Consider the following 17,130-nt stretch of genomic DNA (forward strand, 5'->3'; position numbering starts at 1 on the left):
AAGTTAGCTTAAGTTGTACAACAGTGCTCTGTCTCAGCCAGGTAGTGGTGGCACATACCTTAAATCCCAGCACTCAGAAGGCAGAAGCAGGAGAATCTCTGTGAGTTCATGGCCAGCCTGGTCTACAGAGTGGGTTCCAGGACAGGAAAGGCTACACTGAGAAACCCTGTCTCAAAAAAAGCACTATGTCAAATAAGAAGACAGAATGGAGAAAAGAATAAATAAATAAGCAAAGAAGTAAATAAACAACTTATTTTCTATAATCTTTACTTTATAGACGGGAAGGCTAAAGTCTACTGAGGTTAAGTAATTAGAAATCAATCTGGTTGCGAGTATGTACACAACACCAAACTAAACTTGTTTAACATAGACATGTCCCTTCATTAAACATTATTCTCATTATATTTAGGAAGAGAAAATTTACCTCTGACAGAGGAGCTTCCTTAGAGCACCTTTCATGTCCTTGTTCCTTAGGCTATAGATAAAGGGGTTCAACATGGGAGTCACTACTGTATACATTGCAGCAGCTACAATGTCCTTTTCTACCGAGACTATAGAAGGTGGGCACAAGTAGGCACTGAACAATGCCCCATAGAAAAAGCAGACCACACAGAGGTGGGAACTACAGGTAGAGAAGGCCTTTGTACCCCCACCAGGGGTTCTAACCCTCAGGATGGCAAATACAATGTGGACATAGGAGATAACAATGCATAAAAAGGGGACCATGAGTACTGTGCCTCCTAAGACAGAAATCATTAGCTCATTGACATGAGTGTCAGAGCATGATAACTTCAGAACGGGAATAAGGTCACAGAAAAAGTGAGCTATTTCCCCAACAACACAGAATGACAGTCGAGCCATGAGGAGAGTGTGAGTCAGAGCAACTATGTTGGTGAGGACCCAGCACAGGACAAGCATCAGGAAACAGAACTGGGTATCCATGATTGTGGAATAATGGAGAGGGCGGCAGATGGCCACATAGCGGTCATAGGCCATCACAGCCAGGAAGAAGCTGTCCAGATCACCAAACATCAGGAAGAAATACATCTGGATGAGACAACCAGTATAGGAGATGGTATGGCGCTGAGTCTGAGCATTAAACAACATCTTGGTCACTGTAGATGATATTAAACCCATATCAGCAAAAGACAGGTTGGCCAAAAAGAAGTACATAGGAGTGTGGAGGTGTGGGTTAGAGCCAATGGCCAGGATGATGAGCACATTCCCAGTCAAGGTGACAAGATACATACACAGGAAAATCCCATAGAGTAGCCACAGTTGCTCTGGAAACCCTGATATTCCTCGCAGGTAAAACTCTGAAACGATGGATTGGTTGTCCATGAGCCTACAGAACCTGGAGGTCAGAAAAGATAGAATGTAGAGATGATACTTAAGCTTCAGGCACTGGCTTTCAACCTTCACATACCCATGTCTATATTTAAACCTGCTGCCAGGTCTTACTTCCTTTTATTTCTTTCTGAGGAATTCTATATTTTCTATCTCTCTTCTCTTTTTCCCCCCAGGTCAGTCTGTAATACCAGCAGATCTCATCCAGTGAGGGTCTAGGCACAGTCAATTCTGTAACTACCCAGCTTAGACTAGGTTTATAAAGTCTTATCAGCTCTATTATCACACTAGGATATTTTTATAGCTATGTGAACATGAGCCAGATTATACATTCTTTTGGAGTATTATCCAAAAATGTTCAAAAATGTTGCCTTTACCAAACATTCATGATTACCCACTTCATAGTAAAGGGCTGTGGAGTGATTCATTCTCTCTACCTTTGACCATTTCTCCAGATGGAAAAATATCAATCCTTGAGTTTTCTGTTGACAGAGCAACCATCTTTGTGTAGACGATTTTTACTTAATCAGAGTTCACACCTAAACAGAAGCCTATCTGCAGACCAAAGGATATTTTCTGAAGTAGTCATTAGATTTCAAAGTGAAAAATTTCAAACTTTTCCAAAAGGAGGATCTGAGAATGATTTTATATATATATATATACATACATATATATATATATATATACATACATATATATATATATATATATATATATATATATATATATATATATATCTCAACCTCTGAAGTACACTCACTGAATTAACTGACACATCTCAGGATATCAAAACTTTTATGAGAAATTAGGAGTCACAAACAATTTTATCTATGACATAATATCATGATGGGGAATGTGGAGCTTTACAAAGATTAGACTCCTGTTACTGAGCACGTTCAAATAACATGTACTGAAAGGGAAAGACTCTACTAGGACTCAATGGATTATAATTTCTTCAAGACAAAGAGGGATACAAATTGGCAGATAGTTCCATAATTTCCTAACTTCCAGGTCCTGTCTTTATTTCCATTGAACCTTTCCAAGGGCATGTTACGTGAGAGAAAAACAAGTCTTTTACTACCTATGCCAGTAAAAAATGGCATCAATCAGTAAATTGCTATGGCAACAAAAAGTTCACCCAAGTAAACTCTCACACTCCTTTAAATAAACTCAAATATCTTCCTTAAAGTCATTTAAAAATACTTATTTATTGTGTGTGTACATGTATGCATCTCCGTGTGTGTGCATGTGTCTCTCTGTGTGTATATGTGTGCTTGTGTATGTACCTGTGTAGAAGCACAAGAGTAACTTAGAGAAGTCAGTCCTCTTCTTCCACCATGTAGATTCTAAGTAATAAACTCAGATCAACAGGCTTGTAGCTGTCCTTGTCCACTGAGAAATCTTTGGCCTTGCAGGCCCACATTTTTACATTCTGTCTTTGTTAGTCTCCTCAGTACTTTGTATTAGCACCTCATGCTCTGTTTCTTGGTTTTACTTTTTCTTATAAAGTTTTATTATTGTTCTTGGAAGCTTGACCTCAGAGATCTCAACATATCTTTGAAATATCAATGAGTAATTTCCATTATTTGTTCATTTCTTCTCATCCAAATCAAGCAAGTCCCTTTACTTACCACCACTGCCTCTCGGCCTAATATGTCAGTCAACAAGTGTGAGATGGTGTGAGCCTTATGGTAAGAGTACCCCAAGAAAGACCTGGAAGCCACAACAGTTTTAGTCAAATTCCTGTGCTCACTGCCATCTTGTTCACTGAGAAGAAAGCCATGCAAAAGTATTTATGAAAAAAAGGAATAATCATAATATTCCTGAAAAGAAAGTTTTAATGGGATTAGCTGGAATTGGGGTTCTGAATAAAAAATTTAAAATATAAACAGCAAATAGACCAAGACAAAAGTCAAACTATTCAATGGAGATTAAAAGCTATAGTAGGAATAGAACCTTTGAGAAAGTTTATCAAAGTTCTCGATGAGAAGTCCAAGAAGTAAACAAAAGATTCAAAGACAAGTCTACGTAACATCTGAATGGAAAGCAGGATCATTCGTAACTACCTTTATCTGCTTGAAGAGAAAAATACAGAAAGATGAGCTTCTTTGTTGAAAACTTATAATGATAAGAGACAAATTTCTGATTCTGCCTGGACAAAATTTTGAGGAATTCTGAGGTATTTTATATTTTCATTTTGAAGCCTGACTTGATAAAGACAGAGCCGCCCTCTTCAACAGGCTAATCCCTAGAAAATGGTGAACAAATTCACTTTAAATGTCTGAAGATCCAAGAAGTCAGGAAACAGAGATCCCCAGAGCCTTGTTAGTGAACATGTACAATACCCAATTCCCCTCTGTCTCTATTAGAACAGACAAAATTAGTGCAGCACTGGGCTCCATAAAATCTAGGATGTTTTATTGTTTTCTTTATACCTTAAACACTCTTGCAACTAATCGATAATGACAATCTCTGGTAGCAGTTTTCAATCCGTGGGACACAATGCTTTTGGAATTATATGTATATCATATAGCTTGTATGTTGGATATTTGCATTGTGATTCACAACAATAGCAAACATGCAATTATGAACTAGCAACAAAATAACATTATGGTTGGAGGCCACCACAACATGAAGAGCTGTGTTAAGGATCAAAGCATTGAGAAGGATAGGAGCCATGGGTCTGCAGTAAAATATGCTTTCTAAGGAGATGCATCTGCCTCCATGTAACAAGGTCCCTCTGCTCAAATCTCCTTCACTAAAGAAGTGTAAAAGTGTCTAATACTTTCGTAAAAGTTTCTCATGATTATGATTAAGAATAAAAAACACTGGTCCAATTTCACTCATCTGATTATATCCTATAAGTAGTTTAAGAGAAAAAATCCTCAAAGAGAAGAGTAATAATAGTTACAAAAATTTGGAAGTTGGGAACCAAACGGACTAGTGATCCTGAATATCCCCATCATTGGAACTAAATTTTAGATACTTTCCCCAGTTGCAGACCTCTGAGCTCCTCTCTGTTTACTTTAACTTGAAAAAAGTTAAACATCAGAAATTTAATTTGGGGCTAGAGGAATGACTCAGTGATTAACAGCACTTGCTTCTCGTACAGAGGACCAGACTCTGCTTCCAGAGCCCACATGGTGTCTCACAACATTCTGTAACCCTGGAGCTGGGGGATCCACTGTGCTCTTCTGACTTCTGTGTGCAGATAGGCATTTAGCATGCAAAATTAGCTTGCTTGTGGTCACCCATAGTCTCTGGTTCTTATTGACACAATAGGGCAATTACATAAAAATTGACAGTGTCTGAAACATCATGCACAAGACTTAAAAAGTTGAAGCCAGACAAAATCCTAGCATTGGGGTGGGTGTGGTCATGAAGTCTTACTTTGAGTTGTTTACTCATCACTATCTTGGAGCTGGTAGATTCATCACTGCAGTGGATGGTATACCTGCCAGAAGAAGAAGATTTGGTTTTCTTTAGGCTGTGCCCCTGGTAGGTTCAACACTGCAGTGAAGGTCACACACCTGAGAGTATACAAGCAGCACCAATGAGATGTGATGGGTTTAAAAAGAGTGAGGACACAAAATTGTGCTGGTATGAAATGGGGGTGGATCTGGGATGAAATGGAAAGAGAATTTAAGGTACATCAAATGAAACTCTCAAAGAATTAATAATCAAAAAAAGATAATGAGCTTAATAGTGTTTGCTTTAGTCCCAGCACTGGGAAGCGGAGACATAGTGTCTCTTGGGTTAGTAGATCAACAAACTTAGCCAAACAGTGAGTGCCAATTACAATGAGAAACCCTGTCTTAAAAAATATTTTTATCTGAAGGTATTTGTTCTCATCAATACGAGATCATATGAAAGCAGGTATAAAGATAATATGTTGAGTGATGATTGAAGTGACATGTATTTGTGTATTTTCACATTGAATTCTAAGTCTAATATAGTATGCCAATAACTCAAGGTTGAAATTTGTCTTGAATTGACTGTTGAAATTTTGAAATGATAGCATAAAATACAATCTACATATAATAAGTTCATTCAAAATGAGGATTTTCTTGAGAAAAAAAGTAGAAAATATCCCTTTTCAGTTATTTTATCTCTCAGTAGATGTGGTTTTTTTTTCAAATTTACTTCACAGCCCTACAATTTCATCCATTCTTGCTGCCACAATCATAATCATAATGCCAAGCATAAGCAGGTGTTACATCTAAATTATTGAAGCAGATGCATATTCCTGGGAACAACAATGCTTTATAAGTTGTTCACCACATCAGCAGACAGCTGATGTCTGCTGTCTGCTATTTATTTAGAAATGTGGTTTTTTTGTTTTTGTTTTTGTTTTTTAGATAGGGTTTCTCTGTAGCTTGGGAGCCTGTCCTAGAATTAGCTCTTGTAGACCAGGTTGGCCTCAAACTCACAGAGATTCACTTCCCTCTGCCTCCCAAGTTCTGGGATTAAAGGCATTAGCCACCACCACCCAGCTGTGGTTACTTCTTTTGTTAAGCACTTTCTTGGGTGCAAGGTTAGTTGCTACTGCTCTGAGACCAGATTTAGAATGTTCTACTGGATTGGAAAGGACTTCAAAACAAAGCTAAAAGGACTTTAGTTTTTTGGTAATCCTGCAACCTGATACTTATCCAGGCTGAATTTAAGAGAAAATTGTCTGTTCTCCATGCGCCTTACTGCCACCAGACACTGTGCTAGAGAATCCAGATGTATATTGTTCAAAAGGCAAGTTTGTGTGTTAGGACTCCTTTCTAAGGAACATATATAAATGTCCAATAGAGAACTAATTAGCATTTTCATTATAATAATAAACTATTTATTGTTAATATGGTAGTGAGTAGCATAACTGTAAATCAGGTAATGATATTGCATTACAAAATAGTTAACATATTAGGTTGAAACAGTAGAGATTCTAAAGGTAAATTTATTCATTCAGGGTAGAAAAATTTAAGCAACGATATAATTTTATCTCCAAAAATGAATGGCAAGCTATAATAAAAGCCATCTTAGATTTCAAACAAAGCATTCAGATTGAATAATTCTTTACAGATAAAGTGAATATGGGTTCATTTGTTTATTCTTACAATTATTTTTATTACATTTACTCAATGTATGTATGTGTGTGTGTGTATGTATGTTTTACATGTATGTGGAGGTCAAAGGACAATCTGGGAGAGTCATTTTTCACTTCTAACATGAGATTCCGACCCATATATGTTGATAGGAAGCAGATACCCTTATCCAGTGAGCAATATCACAGCTCTGAATTCTATTTTAAAATTGTCAGTTATTTATTTTTTTGCTTTCGTTATTATATTGGGACCATTTTCACAGAACAAAGAGCATGGAGAATAAACAAAAAAGTTATCTTTTATTTAGAAAGGCTAGAATGTGAATTACATAAACGCAAGTTAAAAACACCATTGTAAACAGTTGAATTAGAAGTAATGAAAAGAAGCAATGCTTTGCTGGGCTATGTATACACTGAGAATTCCCTTTACCCAGATACTGTACTTAAGTAGAATAGTCAAATTTTTCTTAGATTTGAAAACGGAAGTGTCAGGCTTCATTGACTCCCTATAGGAAGCATTACCCTTTCTGAGGAGTGGATGGGGAGGTAGGCAAGAGGGAGAAAGTAAGATGAGGGTCAATGTTCTTTAATTATGACTTATGAGTGAGTACATACCATATTCATCTTTTTGGGTCTGGGTTATCTCACTCAGTATAGTGTTTTCCATTTCCATCTATTTGCATGCAAAATTCAAGATGTCATTGTTTTTTACCACTAAGTAAAACTCTAAAGTGTATATGTTCCACACATTCTTTAACCATTCCCACCAACAATGGATGAGCCTGTAATTTATGACCCTAGAGAAGTTAAATAAGAAGGTGAACCCAAGGAAAATCATATAGTTATCCTCCTGGATCTTGGAAGTAGACAAGATTGCCAGGCAAAACCTGGGTGCATGGGGGTGGGGGGTGGGGTGGGTGTAAGGGAAGATGGGTAGAGGGAAGGGAGAAAGGGAGGAATGGGGAGAGCTTGGGGGAATGGGATGGGTGTGATGGAGCAAGGGTGGATTTTGGAGCAGGGAAGTAAATATCTTAATTAAGGGAGCCATTTTAGGTTGGCAAGAGACTTGACTCTAGAGGGTTTCCCAGGTCCAAGGAGATGTCCCCAGCTTGTTCCTTGGGCAGTATAGGAGAGGGTGCCTGACTGGCCTTGTCCCATAGTCACAATGATGACTATTTTGCATATCACCATAGAATCTTCATCTGTCGATAGATGGAGATAGAGACAGAGACCCACATTGGAGCACTGGACTGAGCTCCCAAGGTACAAATGAGGAGCACAAGGAGGGAGAACATGAGCAAGGAAGTCAGGACCATGAGGGGAGCGTTCACCCACTGAGATGGTGGGACTGATCTAATGGGAGCTCACCAAGGCCAGCTGGACTGGGACTGATGGAGCATTTGATCAAACCAGACTCTCTGAACGTGGCTGTCAATGAAGGCTGACTGAGAAGCCAAGGACAATGGCACTGGGTTTTGATCGTACGGCATGGACTGGCTTTGTGGGAGCCTGGTTTGTTTGGATGCTCACCTTCCTAGACCTGGATGGTGGGGGGAGGACATTGGACTTCCCTCAGGGCAGGGAACTTTGACTGCTCTTAGGACTGAAGAGGGAGGGGGAGAAGGGGAGGGAGAAGGAAAAGAAGGTGGGGGAAGAAGTGGAAATTTTTAATAAATAAATAAATTTTAAAAAGAAAGTAAAATGAGGGGAAGGGGTGGGAAGAAGGATATCTTTGTAAAATGGAAAAAGTTGTATTTAAAAATTCTTAATTAAGAAAAGAAAAAAGAAGCCTCTCATTTCTAATATCCTGTATTACAAAGTCTTCTAGAACTAGACAAAGCGAGAGATGTGGAAAATGGATATTTTCTTTTTTCTCAAGAAGACTCATTTCGAATGAACTTAATCTATATAGATTCTATTTTATGTCATGATTGAGTTAAGGAAATACACCACAAAGGAGCTTGAAATAGAAGCCATTTGTCCTCTATTTTCCATGAAGGGCAAAGGAATTATGAAACTACTGAGTGTAAAATATATTCATAAATAACTGGAATCTCATTACTTGGGATGTCAGTTAGAATTTTAGCTTCATTCCCCAATCCTCTTACCTGCATATGCATGTACTCAACACTAGATCTCCAATTCCTTATATGGTAATGTATCAAAAGTACCCTGTGTGGGTCTACTCATTTTGTTTCAACTCTTGGAAATAGGGAACTGGTGAATGTGTGTTTCTGAGGCACCTATAAGGTAGACAGATGGTTGCAGATCATCTACAGTTTTTATAAATTAACTAGTTACTTATTTTGCCTTACATCTTAATTACCTGATTTCAGATTTCCAGTATGAGCTCTGAATAAATCCCAGATTCTCCAAAAGATGTTGGATTGATGTTCCTTGAGCTGACCATCACTTTCTTGTTAGTATTTTCAAAAGCGACTGGTTTAGGGTAAAATGAACAAACCAAATGGCTCAAAAATGATGGGGTTTTGCTATATAATAGCCATAGACTATTAATTTTCATATTTATATATAATTTTCATTTTCAGAAAATGAAAAAATGAGATGCATCAGAAAAAATAATCTGAGTACCTGCTAGCGCCTCCGCCAGCCATCCCAGCTCCCATCCAGAGGGCCATCAGAGGGGTGAGTTTGCTTTGGGCCCGTGGCAGGAGCCCGGCGAGGAGGAGCTAGGACATTCCCCGACCCCATAGACTCCCAGGTCAGCCTGCTCTGCTGGCTCCACCCTGCTAGCGCCTCCGCCAGCCATCCCAGCTTCCATCCAGAGGGCCATCGGAGGGGTGAGTTTGCTTTGGGCCTGCGGCAGGGGCCCTGCAAAGAGGAGCTCGGACTTTCCCCAACCCCATAGACTCCCAGGTCACCCTGCTCTGCTGGCTCCACCCTGCTAGTGCCCCCACCAGCCATCCCAGCCTCCAGCCAGTGGGCCATCGGAGGGGTGAGTTTGCTTCAGGTCAGCGGCAGGGGCCCGGCGAGGAGGAGCTTGGACGTTCCCCGACCCCATAGACTCCCAGGTCAAGTTGCAGTGCTGGTTCCACCGTGCTAAACTCTCCCGCCTGCCATCCCAGCTTCCATCCAGGTACAAATTTCTATATTTCTCCCCTCCCACTGGGGCCATAAAATTTCCCCAGTTCAGCTGCCTTGTACACTGGGCCTGCACTGTAGGCGCATCCTGGAAAGAGGGAGTGCCTGTGCTTCAATAGCTTGCCTGAGAAAAGGTAGGCATTCTATCAGTGATCTCCCTGCCCAACAAGGGAACCTGACCCGCTACCAGAAGTTCCAACAGAGAGCATTTGAATGAAGAGATGGGCAGACGCCAAGGCAAGACCTCCTCCAACAATCTGAAAAACAACATGAAAACACCAGATCCCAAGGACCCTACAATAGAAGGACTTGAACACCTTAACCCAGAAGAAGTGGAAAAAAGTGCCATTATGAAAGCAATAGAGTCCCTTAAACAGGATATGAATAACTCCCTTAAGGAATTGGTCGAGAAGTATAACAAAAAGTTTTAAGAAATGAGTATAGAAATGTATGAGAAATATAACAAAAAGTTTGAAGAAATAAGTAAATCCATAAATGATACCCTGAGAAACCAAGAAAAAACAAACAAACAAGTAAAGGAAACAGTCCAAGAATTGAAAACTGAAATGGAGGCAATGAAGAAAACACAAAATGAGAACCAACTGGATATGGAAAATCTAGGTAAACGAGCGGAGACGACAGAATCAAGCATAACCAATAGAGTACAAGAGATAGAAGAACGAATCTCAGATTCTGAAGATACCATAGAGAAAATAAATGCTCTGGTCAAAGAAAACGACAAATTCAACAAATTCTCTTCACAAAACATTCAGGAAATCTGGGACACAATAAAAAAACAAATCTAAGAATAATAGGGATTGAAGAAGGAGAAGAACTGCAGATCAAAGGCCCAGAAAATATATTTAACAAAATTATAGAAGAAAACTTTCCCAATCTAAAGAACGATATTCCTATGAAGGTTCAAGAAGCATACAGAACGCCGAATAGACTGGATCAAAAAAAAAAAAAGTCCCCTCGCCATATAATAATCAAAACACAAAACATCCAGATTAAAGAAAGAATATTAAGAGCTGCAAAGGAAAAAGGTCAAGTGACTTATAAAGGTAAACCTATCAGGTTTACACCAGACTTCTCTATGGAAACCATGAAAGCCAGAAGATCCTGGATAGAGGTACTGCAGAAACTAAGAGACCATGGATGCAAACCCAGACTAATATACCCAGCCAAGCTATCATTCACTATCAATGGAGAAAACAAAATATTCCAGGATAAAAATAAATTTAAACAATTCGTAGCCACAAATCCAGCCCTACAGAAAGTAATAGAAGGAAAATCGCAACCCAAGGAATCCAACATTGCCATCACTGCCTACAATAACCCAGACATCTAGCGACCCTTCACAACCACAACTCAAAGAAGAGAAACACACAAACTCTACTACACACACACACACACACACACACACACACACACACACACAAATAATAAACGGAATCAACAACCACTGGTCATTAATATCACTTAATGTTAATGGACTTAACTCACCTATAAAAAGGCACAGACTTAGAGACTGGATAAGAAAACAGGATCCAACATTCTGCTGTTTACAAGAAACACACCTCAACCACAGAGATAGACATCTACTCAGAGTAAAGGGTTGGGAAAAGGTTTTCCAAGCAAACCAACCTAAGAAACAAGCTGGTGTGGCCATTCTAATATCTAACAAAATTGACGTCAAACTAAAATCAATCAGAAGAGATGGAGATGGACATTTCGTACTCTTAACAGGAACAATTAATCAGGAGAAAGTCTCAATCCTGAATATCTACGCCCCTAATATAAAAGCACCCACTTATGTAAAAGAAAAACTTTTAGAACTCAAGGCAGCCATCAAACCATACACACTAATAGTAGGAGACTTCAACACACCTCTCTCACCAATGGACAGATCAATCAAATAGATACTCAACAGAGAAATAAGAGAATTGCTAGAGGTAATGGATCAAATGGACTTAACAGATATCTATAGAACATTCTACCCAAAAAGGAAGGAATATACCTTCTTCTCTGTAGCTCATGGAACCTTCTCGAAAATTGACCACATACTCGGTAACAAAGCAAACTTACACAGATACAAAAAAATATTAGTAATCACCTGTGTCTTGTTGGACCACCACGGAATAAAGTTAGAACTCAATAACAATTCGAATTCCAGAAAGCCTACAAATGTGTGGAAGCTGAACAGTCAACTACTGAATCATCCTTGGGTCAAGGAAGAAATAAAGAAAGAAATTAAAGTCTTCCTTGAATTTAATGAAAATAAAGACACAACATACTCAAACCTATGGGACACAATGAAAGCAGTTCTAAGAGGAAAGTTAATAGTGCTACGTGCCCAATTAAAGAAAACGGAGAAATCATATATTGGAGACTTAACAGCACACCTAAAGCTCTGGAAAAAAAGAAGCAGACTCTCCCAGGAGTAGTAGAAGATTGGAAATAATCAAACTGAGGGCTGAAATCAACAAAATAGAAACACAGAAAACAATCCAAAAAATCAACGAAACAAAAAGTTGGTTCTTGGAGAAAATCAACAAGATTGACAAACCCCTAGCCAAACTACTCAAACAGCAGAGAGAGAACACTCAAATTAATAAGATCAGAAATGAAAAGGGGGACATAACAACAGACACAGTGGAAATTCAGAGAATCATTAGATCTTACTATGAGAGTTTATATGCAACAAAGTTGGAAAATGTACAAGAAATGGATTGGTTTTTAGATAAATACCATTTACCAAAGTTAAATCAAGAGCAAGTGAACAATCTAAATGGACCTGTTAGTCGCGAAGAATTAGAAGCTGTTATCAAAAACCTCCCCACCAAAAAAAGCCCAGGTCCAGATGGTTTCAATGCAGAATTCTACTAGAACTTCCAGGAAGAGCTAATACCTATACTCCTTAATGTATTTCACAATATAGAAACAGAAGAATCATTGCCAAACTCCTTTTAGGAAGCTACAGTTACCCTGATACCAAAACCACACAAAGACACAACCAAGAAAGAGAATTACAGACCAATCTCACTCATGAACATTGACGCCAAAATGTTCAATAAAATACTGGCAAACCGAATCCAAGAATACATTAGAAAAATTATCCATTATGATCAAGTGGACTTCATCCCAGAGATGCAGGGCTGGTTCAACATACGCAAATCTATCAATGTAATCCATCATATAAATAAACTGAAAGAAAAAAACCACATGATCATTTCATTGGATGCTGAAAAAGCATTTGACAAAATTCAACACCCATTTATGATAAAGGTGTTGGAGAGATTGGGTATACGAGGATCATACCAAAATATAATAAAAGCAATATATAGTAAGCCGAAAGCTAACATCAAATTGAACGGAGAGAAACTCAAAGCCATTCCACTAAAATCAGGAACACGACAAGGCTGTCCACTCTCTCCATACCTCTTCAATATAGTGCTTGAAGTCCTAGCAATAGCAATAAGGGGATCCCCTTATGTTAAGACAACATAAGGGGATCAAGGGGATTCGAATTGGAAAGGATGAAGTTAAACTTTCGTTATTTGCAGACGATATGATAGTGTACATAAGCGACCCCAAAAACTCTACAAAAGAACTTCTACAATTGATAAACACCTTTAGTAATGTGGCAGGATACAAGATCAACTCCAAAAAATCAGTTGTCCTCCTATACACAAAGGATAAAGAGGGAAATCAGAGAAACATCACCTTTCATGATAGCCACAAATAGCATAAAACATCTTGGGGTAACTCTAACCAAGGAAGTGAAAGACCTATTTGACAAGAACTTTAAGTCCTTGAAGAAAGAATTTGAGGAGGATACCAGAAAATGGAAAGATCTCCCCTGTTCTTGGATTGGGAGAATCAACATAGTAAAAATGGCAATTCTACCAAAAGCAATCTATAGATTCAACGCAATTCCCATCAAAATTCCATCAAACTTCTTCACAGACCTTTAGAGAACAATAATCAAGTTTATATGGAAAAACAAAAAACCCAGGATAGCCAAAACAATCTTATACAATAAAGGAACTTCTGGAGGCATTACCATCCCTGACTTCAAACTCTATTACAGAGCTACAGTATTGAAAACAGCTTGGTATTGGCATAACAACAGAGAAGTCGACCTATGGATTCGAATAGAAGACCCGGTTATTAACCCACAAAGGTATGAACACCTGATATTAGACAAGGGAGCTAAAGGCATACAATGGAAGAAGGAAAGCATCTTTAACAAATGGTGCTGGCATAACTGGATGTCAACCTGTAGTAGAATGAAAATAGATCCATATCTATCACCATGTACAAAACTCAGGTCCAAATGGATTAAAGACATCAACATTAATCTGACCACTTTGAACCTGATAGAAGAGAAAGTGGGAAGTAGTCTACAAGATATAGGCACAGGAGACCAGTTCCTAAGCAGAACCCCAGGAACTCAGACAATAAGAGAAACAATGAATAAATGGGACCTCCTGAAACTGAGAAGCTTCTGTAAAGCAAAGGACACTGTCACTAAGACCAAAAGGCTACCTTCCGACTGGGAGATCTTCACAAATCCCTCATCAGACAAAGGTCTGATCTCCAAAATATACAAAGAACTCAAGAAACTAGACAATAAAACTCTAATTAACCCAATTAAAAAATGGGGTACTGAACTGAACAGAGAATTCACAACAGATGAACTCCGAATGGCCAAAAGGCACTTAAGGTCATGCTCAACCTCCTTAGCGATCAGGGAAATGCAAATCAAAACAACTTTGAGATATCATCTTACACCTGTCAGAATAGCCAAACTCAAAAACACCAATGATAGCCTATGCTGGAGAGGACGTGGAATGAGGGGAACATTCATCCATTGTTGGTGGGAATGCCAACTTGTGCAACCACTGTGGAAATCAGTGTGGCGGTTTCTCAGGAAACTGGGAATCAACCTCCCTCAGGACCCAGCAATTCCACTCTTGGGAATATACCCAATAGATGCCCTATCATACCACAAAAGCATTTGTTCAACTATGTTCATAGCAGCACTATTTGTAATAGCCAGAACCTGGAAACAACCTAGGTGCCCCTCAATAGAAGAATGGTTAATAAAGGTGTGGAACATATACACATTAGAGTTCTACTCAGTGGTAAAAAACAATGACATCTTGACTTTTGCATGCAAATGGATGGAAATAGAAAACGCTTTACTGAGTGAGGTAAGCCAGACCCAAAAAGAGAAATATGGTATGTATTCACTCATATGTGGATTCTAACCATAATTAAAGGTCTTTGAGCCAATTATTCGTGATCCTAGAGAAGCTTAATAAGAAGGTGAACCTGTTGAAAATCATGTAGTTATCTGCCTGGAGATTGGAAATAGACAATAGTCCCAGGTAACTTCGGGTGCATGGGGGCTGGGAAGGTTGTTGGAAGGGGAGAGGGTTAGAGAGAAGGGAGTAGGGGAGGAATGGGGAAAGCTAGGTGGACTGGGATGGGGGGAGTGAGGAAGGATGGTTATGAGATCAGGGAAGAATATATCTCAACTAAGTGAGTCGTTTTAGGGTTTACAGGACACTTGATTATAAATGGGATCCCAGGTCCAAGGAGAGATCCCCAGACTGTTCTCTAGACAGAGGAGAGGGTGCCTGAACCGGCCTTGGCCTATAACCATACTGATGAAGATTTTGCTTATCACCATAGATCCTTCATCTGGCGATGGATGGCGATACAGACGGAGACCCACATTGGAGCACCGGACTGAGCCCCCTATGGTCCAAATGAGGGGCAGAAAAAGGAAGAACATGAAAAAAACGCAGGACCACGAGGGGTGCGATCACCCACTGATACAAGGGGACTGATCTCATGAGAGTTCACCAAGGCTAGTTGGACTGGGACTCAACGAGCATGTGATCCAACCAGATTTTCTGAATGTGGCCGGATCTCTGAATGTGGCTGGTCCGGAGCCTTTCTGAAAAGCCACTGACAATGACACTGGGACTTGTTTCCTCTGCATATACTGGATTTTTGGGATACAGTCTGTTCGGATACTCACCCTCAGGGACCTGGAAGGAGTGGGGAGGACCTTGAACTTCCCACAGGGCTGGAAACCCTGACTGCTCTTAGGGATGAAGAGGGAGGAGGAGGGGGAGTGGGGAGTGGGAGGGTGTTCGGAGGAGGGGCGGAAATGAAAACTATCGTAATTTAATAAACTTTGAAGAAAAAAAAACCACTAACAAAATCAAAAAAAAAAGAAAATTACATTGTTGAACAAAGGAGCAGGAAATTGGGATATTATTCCTTGATGAAGAATCCACAAACGTTGCTAGCATCAGATCTATTTTTTCACTTCCTGTTATGTGTAATCAAATATAGAATAACTAAAATACATAGCTCTTACTTAACATAAAAAATAATCTGAGTGTCACAGCCAAGTTTATCCTTCTGGGACTCCCCTTCCAGCCAGAAGACAAAGGCATGTGTTCTGCTCTGTTTCTGGTCATGTACGTGATCACAGTGCTGGGGAACCTGCTCATCATCCTGCTCATCATGCTGGACTCTCACCTCCACACCCCAGTGTAGTTCTTCCTCAGCCACTTGGCATTCATGAACATCTCCTCATTAGTAACAGTTTCAAAGATGTTAATAAATATGCTGATACACAGCCAGTTCATCTCATATACTGGGTGCATTTCCCAGGTGTACTTTTTACTATAGTTTGGAGATCTTGACAGCTTCCTTCTCACCTTCATGCCCTATGCCAGATATGTGGCCACCTGTCACCCTCTGCACTACACCATCATCATGAGTCAGAGCCTGTGTCCTACTAGTAGTTGTGCCCTGGGTCCTGTCCTTTGTCAGTGCCCTTGTGCACACCCTCTTTCTTGCCTACCTCTCTTTCTGTGGAGACAAAATTCTGCTCCAATTCTTCTGTGACCTCACTGCAATGCTGAAGCTCTCTAGCTCAGACACCACAATCATTGACCTCGTTATCTTTACCGTGTGAGTGGTGATCATAACTGTGTCATTGATTTGCATTCTGGTCTCTTATGGCTACATTGGAGCCACCATCTTAAGGACTTCCACCATCAAGAGAATCTGCACAGCCCTTCCATGTGTGGTTCTCACCTGTCTGTGGTTTCTCTGTACTATGGAGCCTTCATCGGGCTATACTCTTTCCCTTCACCTAATAACAATAATAGCAAAGATGTCATAGTGGCTGTGATATACACTGTTGTTACACCCATGCTGAATCCCTTTATCTGCAGTCTGAAGATTTGGGATATGAAAGGAGCCATGAGTTTTCTCCTCCATTCAACAAGACAGTGTGATCAAAGTCATGGTAGAGACCTTTCCTATTGGTTGACATAGACCCTTCACTCCCACCCATGTCTTTTCCCTTTCTGACTTGCTGCAGTTGGTGTGTCTTGATGAGGTTTCTTTTTGCAGTCTGCATTTTTCAACCTGTGTTGTTTTTTTCCTCTCTAATTGCTATCAGTCTTCAAAGTGTTGGAGAAAGTTTCTCTAAACAGACATACACATGTTTCCTTTGCCTAGCATTCATGTTTAAATAGATTTAAAATCCTCACATT

At 39.6% G+C, this 17,130-nt stretch overlaps 1 protein-coding gene and 1 pseudogene across 1 annotated transcript; one reads left to right on the forward strand and one right to left on the reverse strand.

Annotated features, from left to right (window-relative positions):
* Nucleotides 1-405: 405 nt before the first annotated feature.
* On the reverse strand, nucleotides 406-1,564 carry LOC125396801 (olfactory receptor 1N1-like). The gene is given in 1 exon segment (XM_048428832.3): nucleotides 406-1,564. A coding segment is annotated over 1 exon segment (936 nt). The 5' UTR covers nucleotides 1,342-1,564.
* A 4,628-nt stretch (nucleotides 1,565-6,192) lies between these two features.
* On the forward strand, nucleotides 6,193-16,909 carry LOC125396800 (olfactory receptor 1J21-like; annotated as a pseudogene).
* The last annotated feature ends 221 nt before the right edge of the window (nucleotides 16,910-17,130 follow it).

Source organism: Myodes glareolus, chromosome 21 (assembly GCF_982192425.1).
Source record: "Myodes glareolus chromosome 21, mMyoGla1.1, whole genome shotgun sequence".
Lineage (NCBI taxonomy): Eukaryota > Metazoa > Chordata > Mammalia > Rodentia > Cricetidae > Myodes > Myodes glareolus.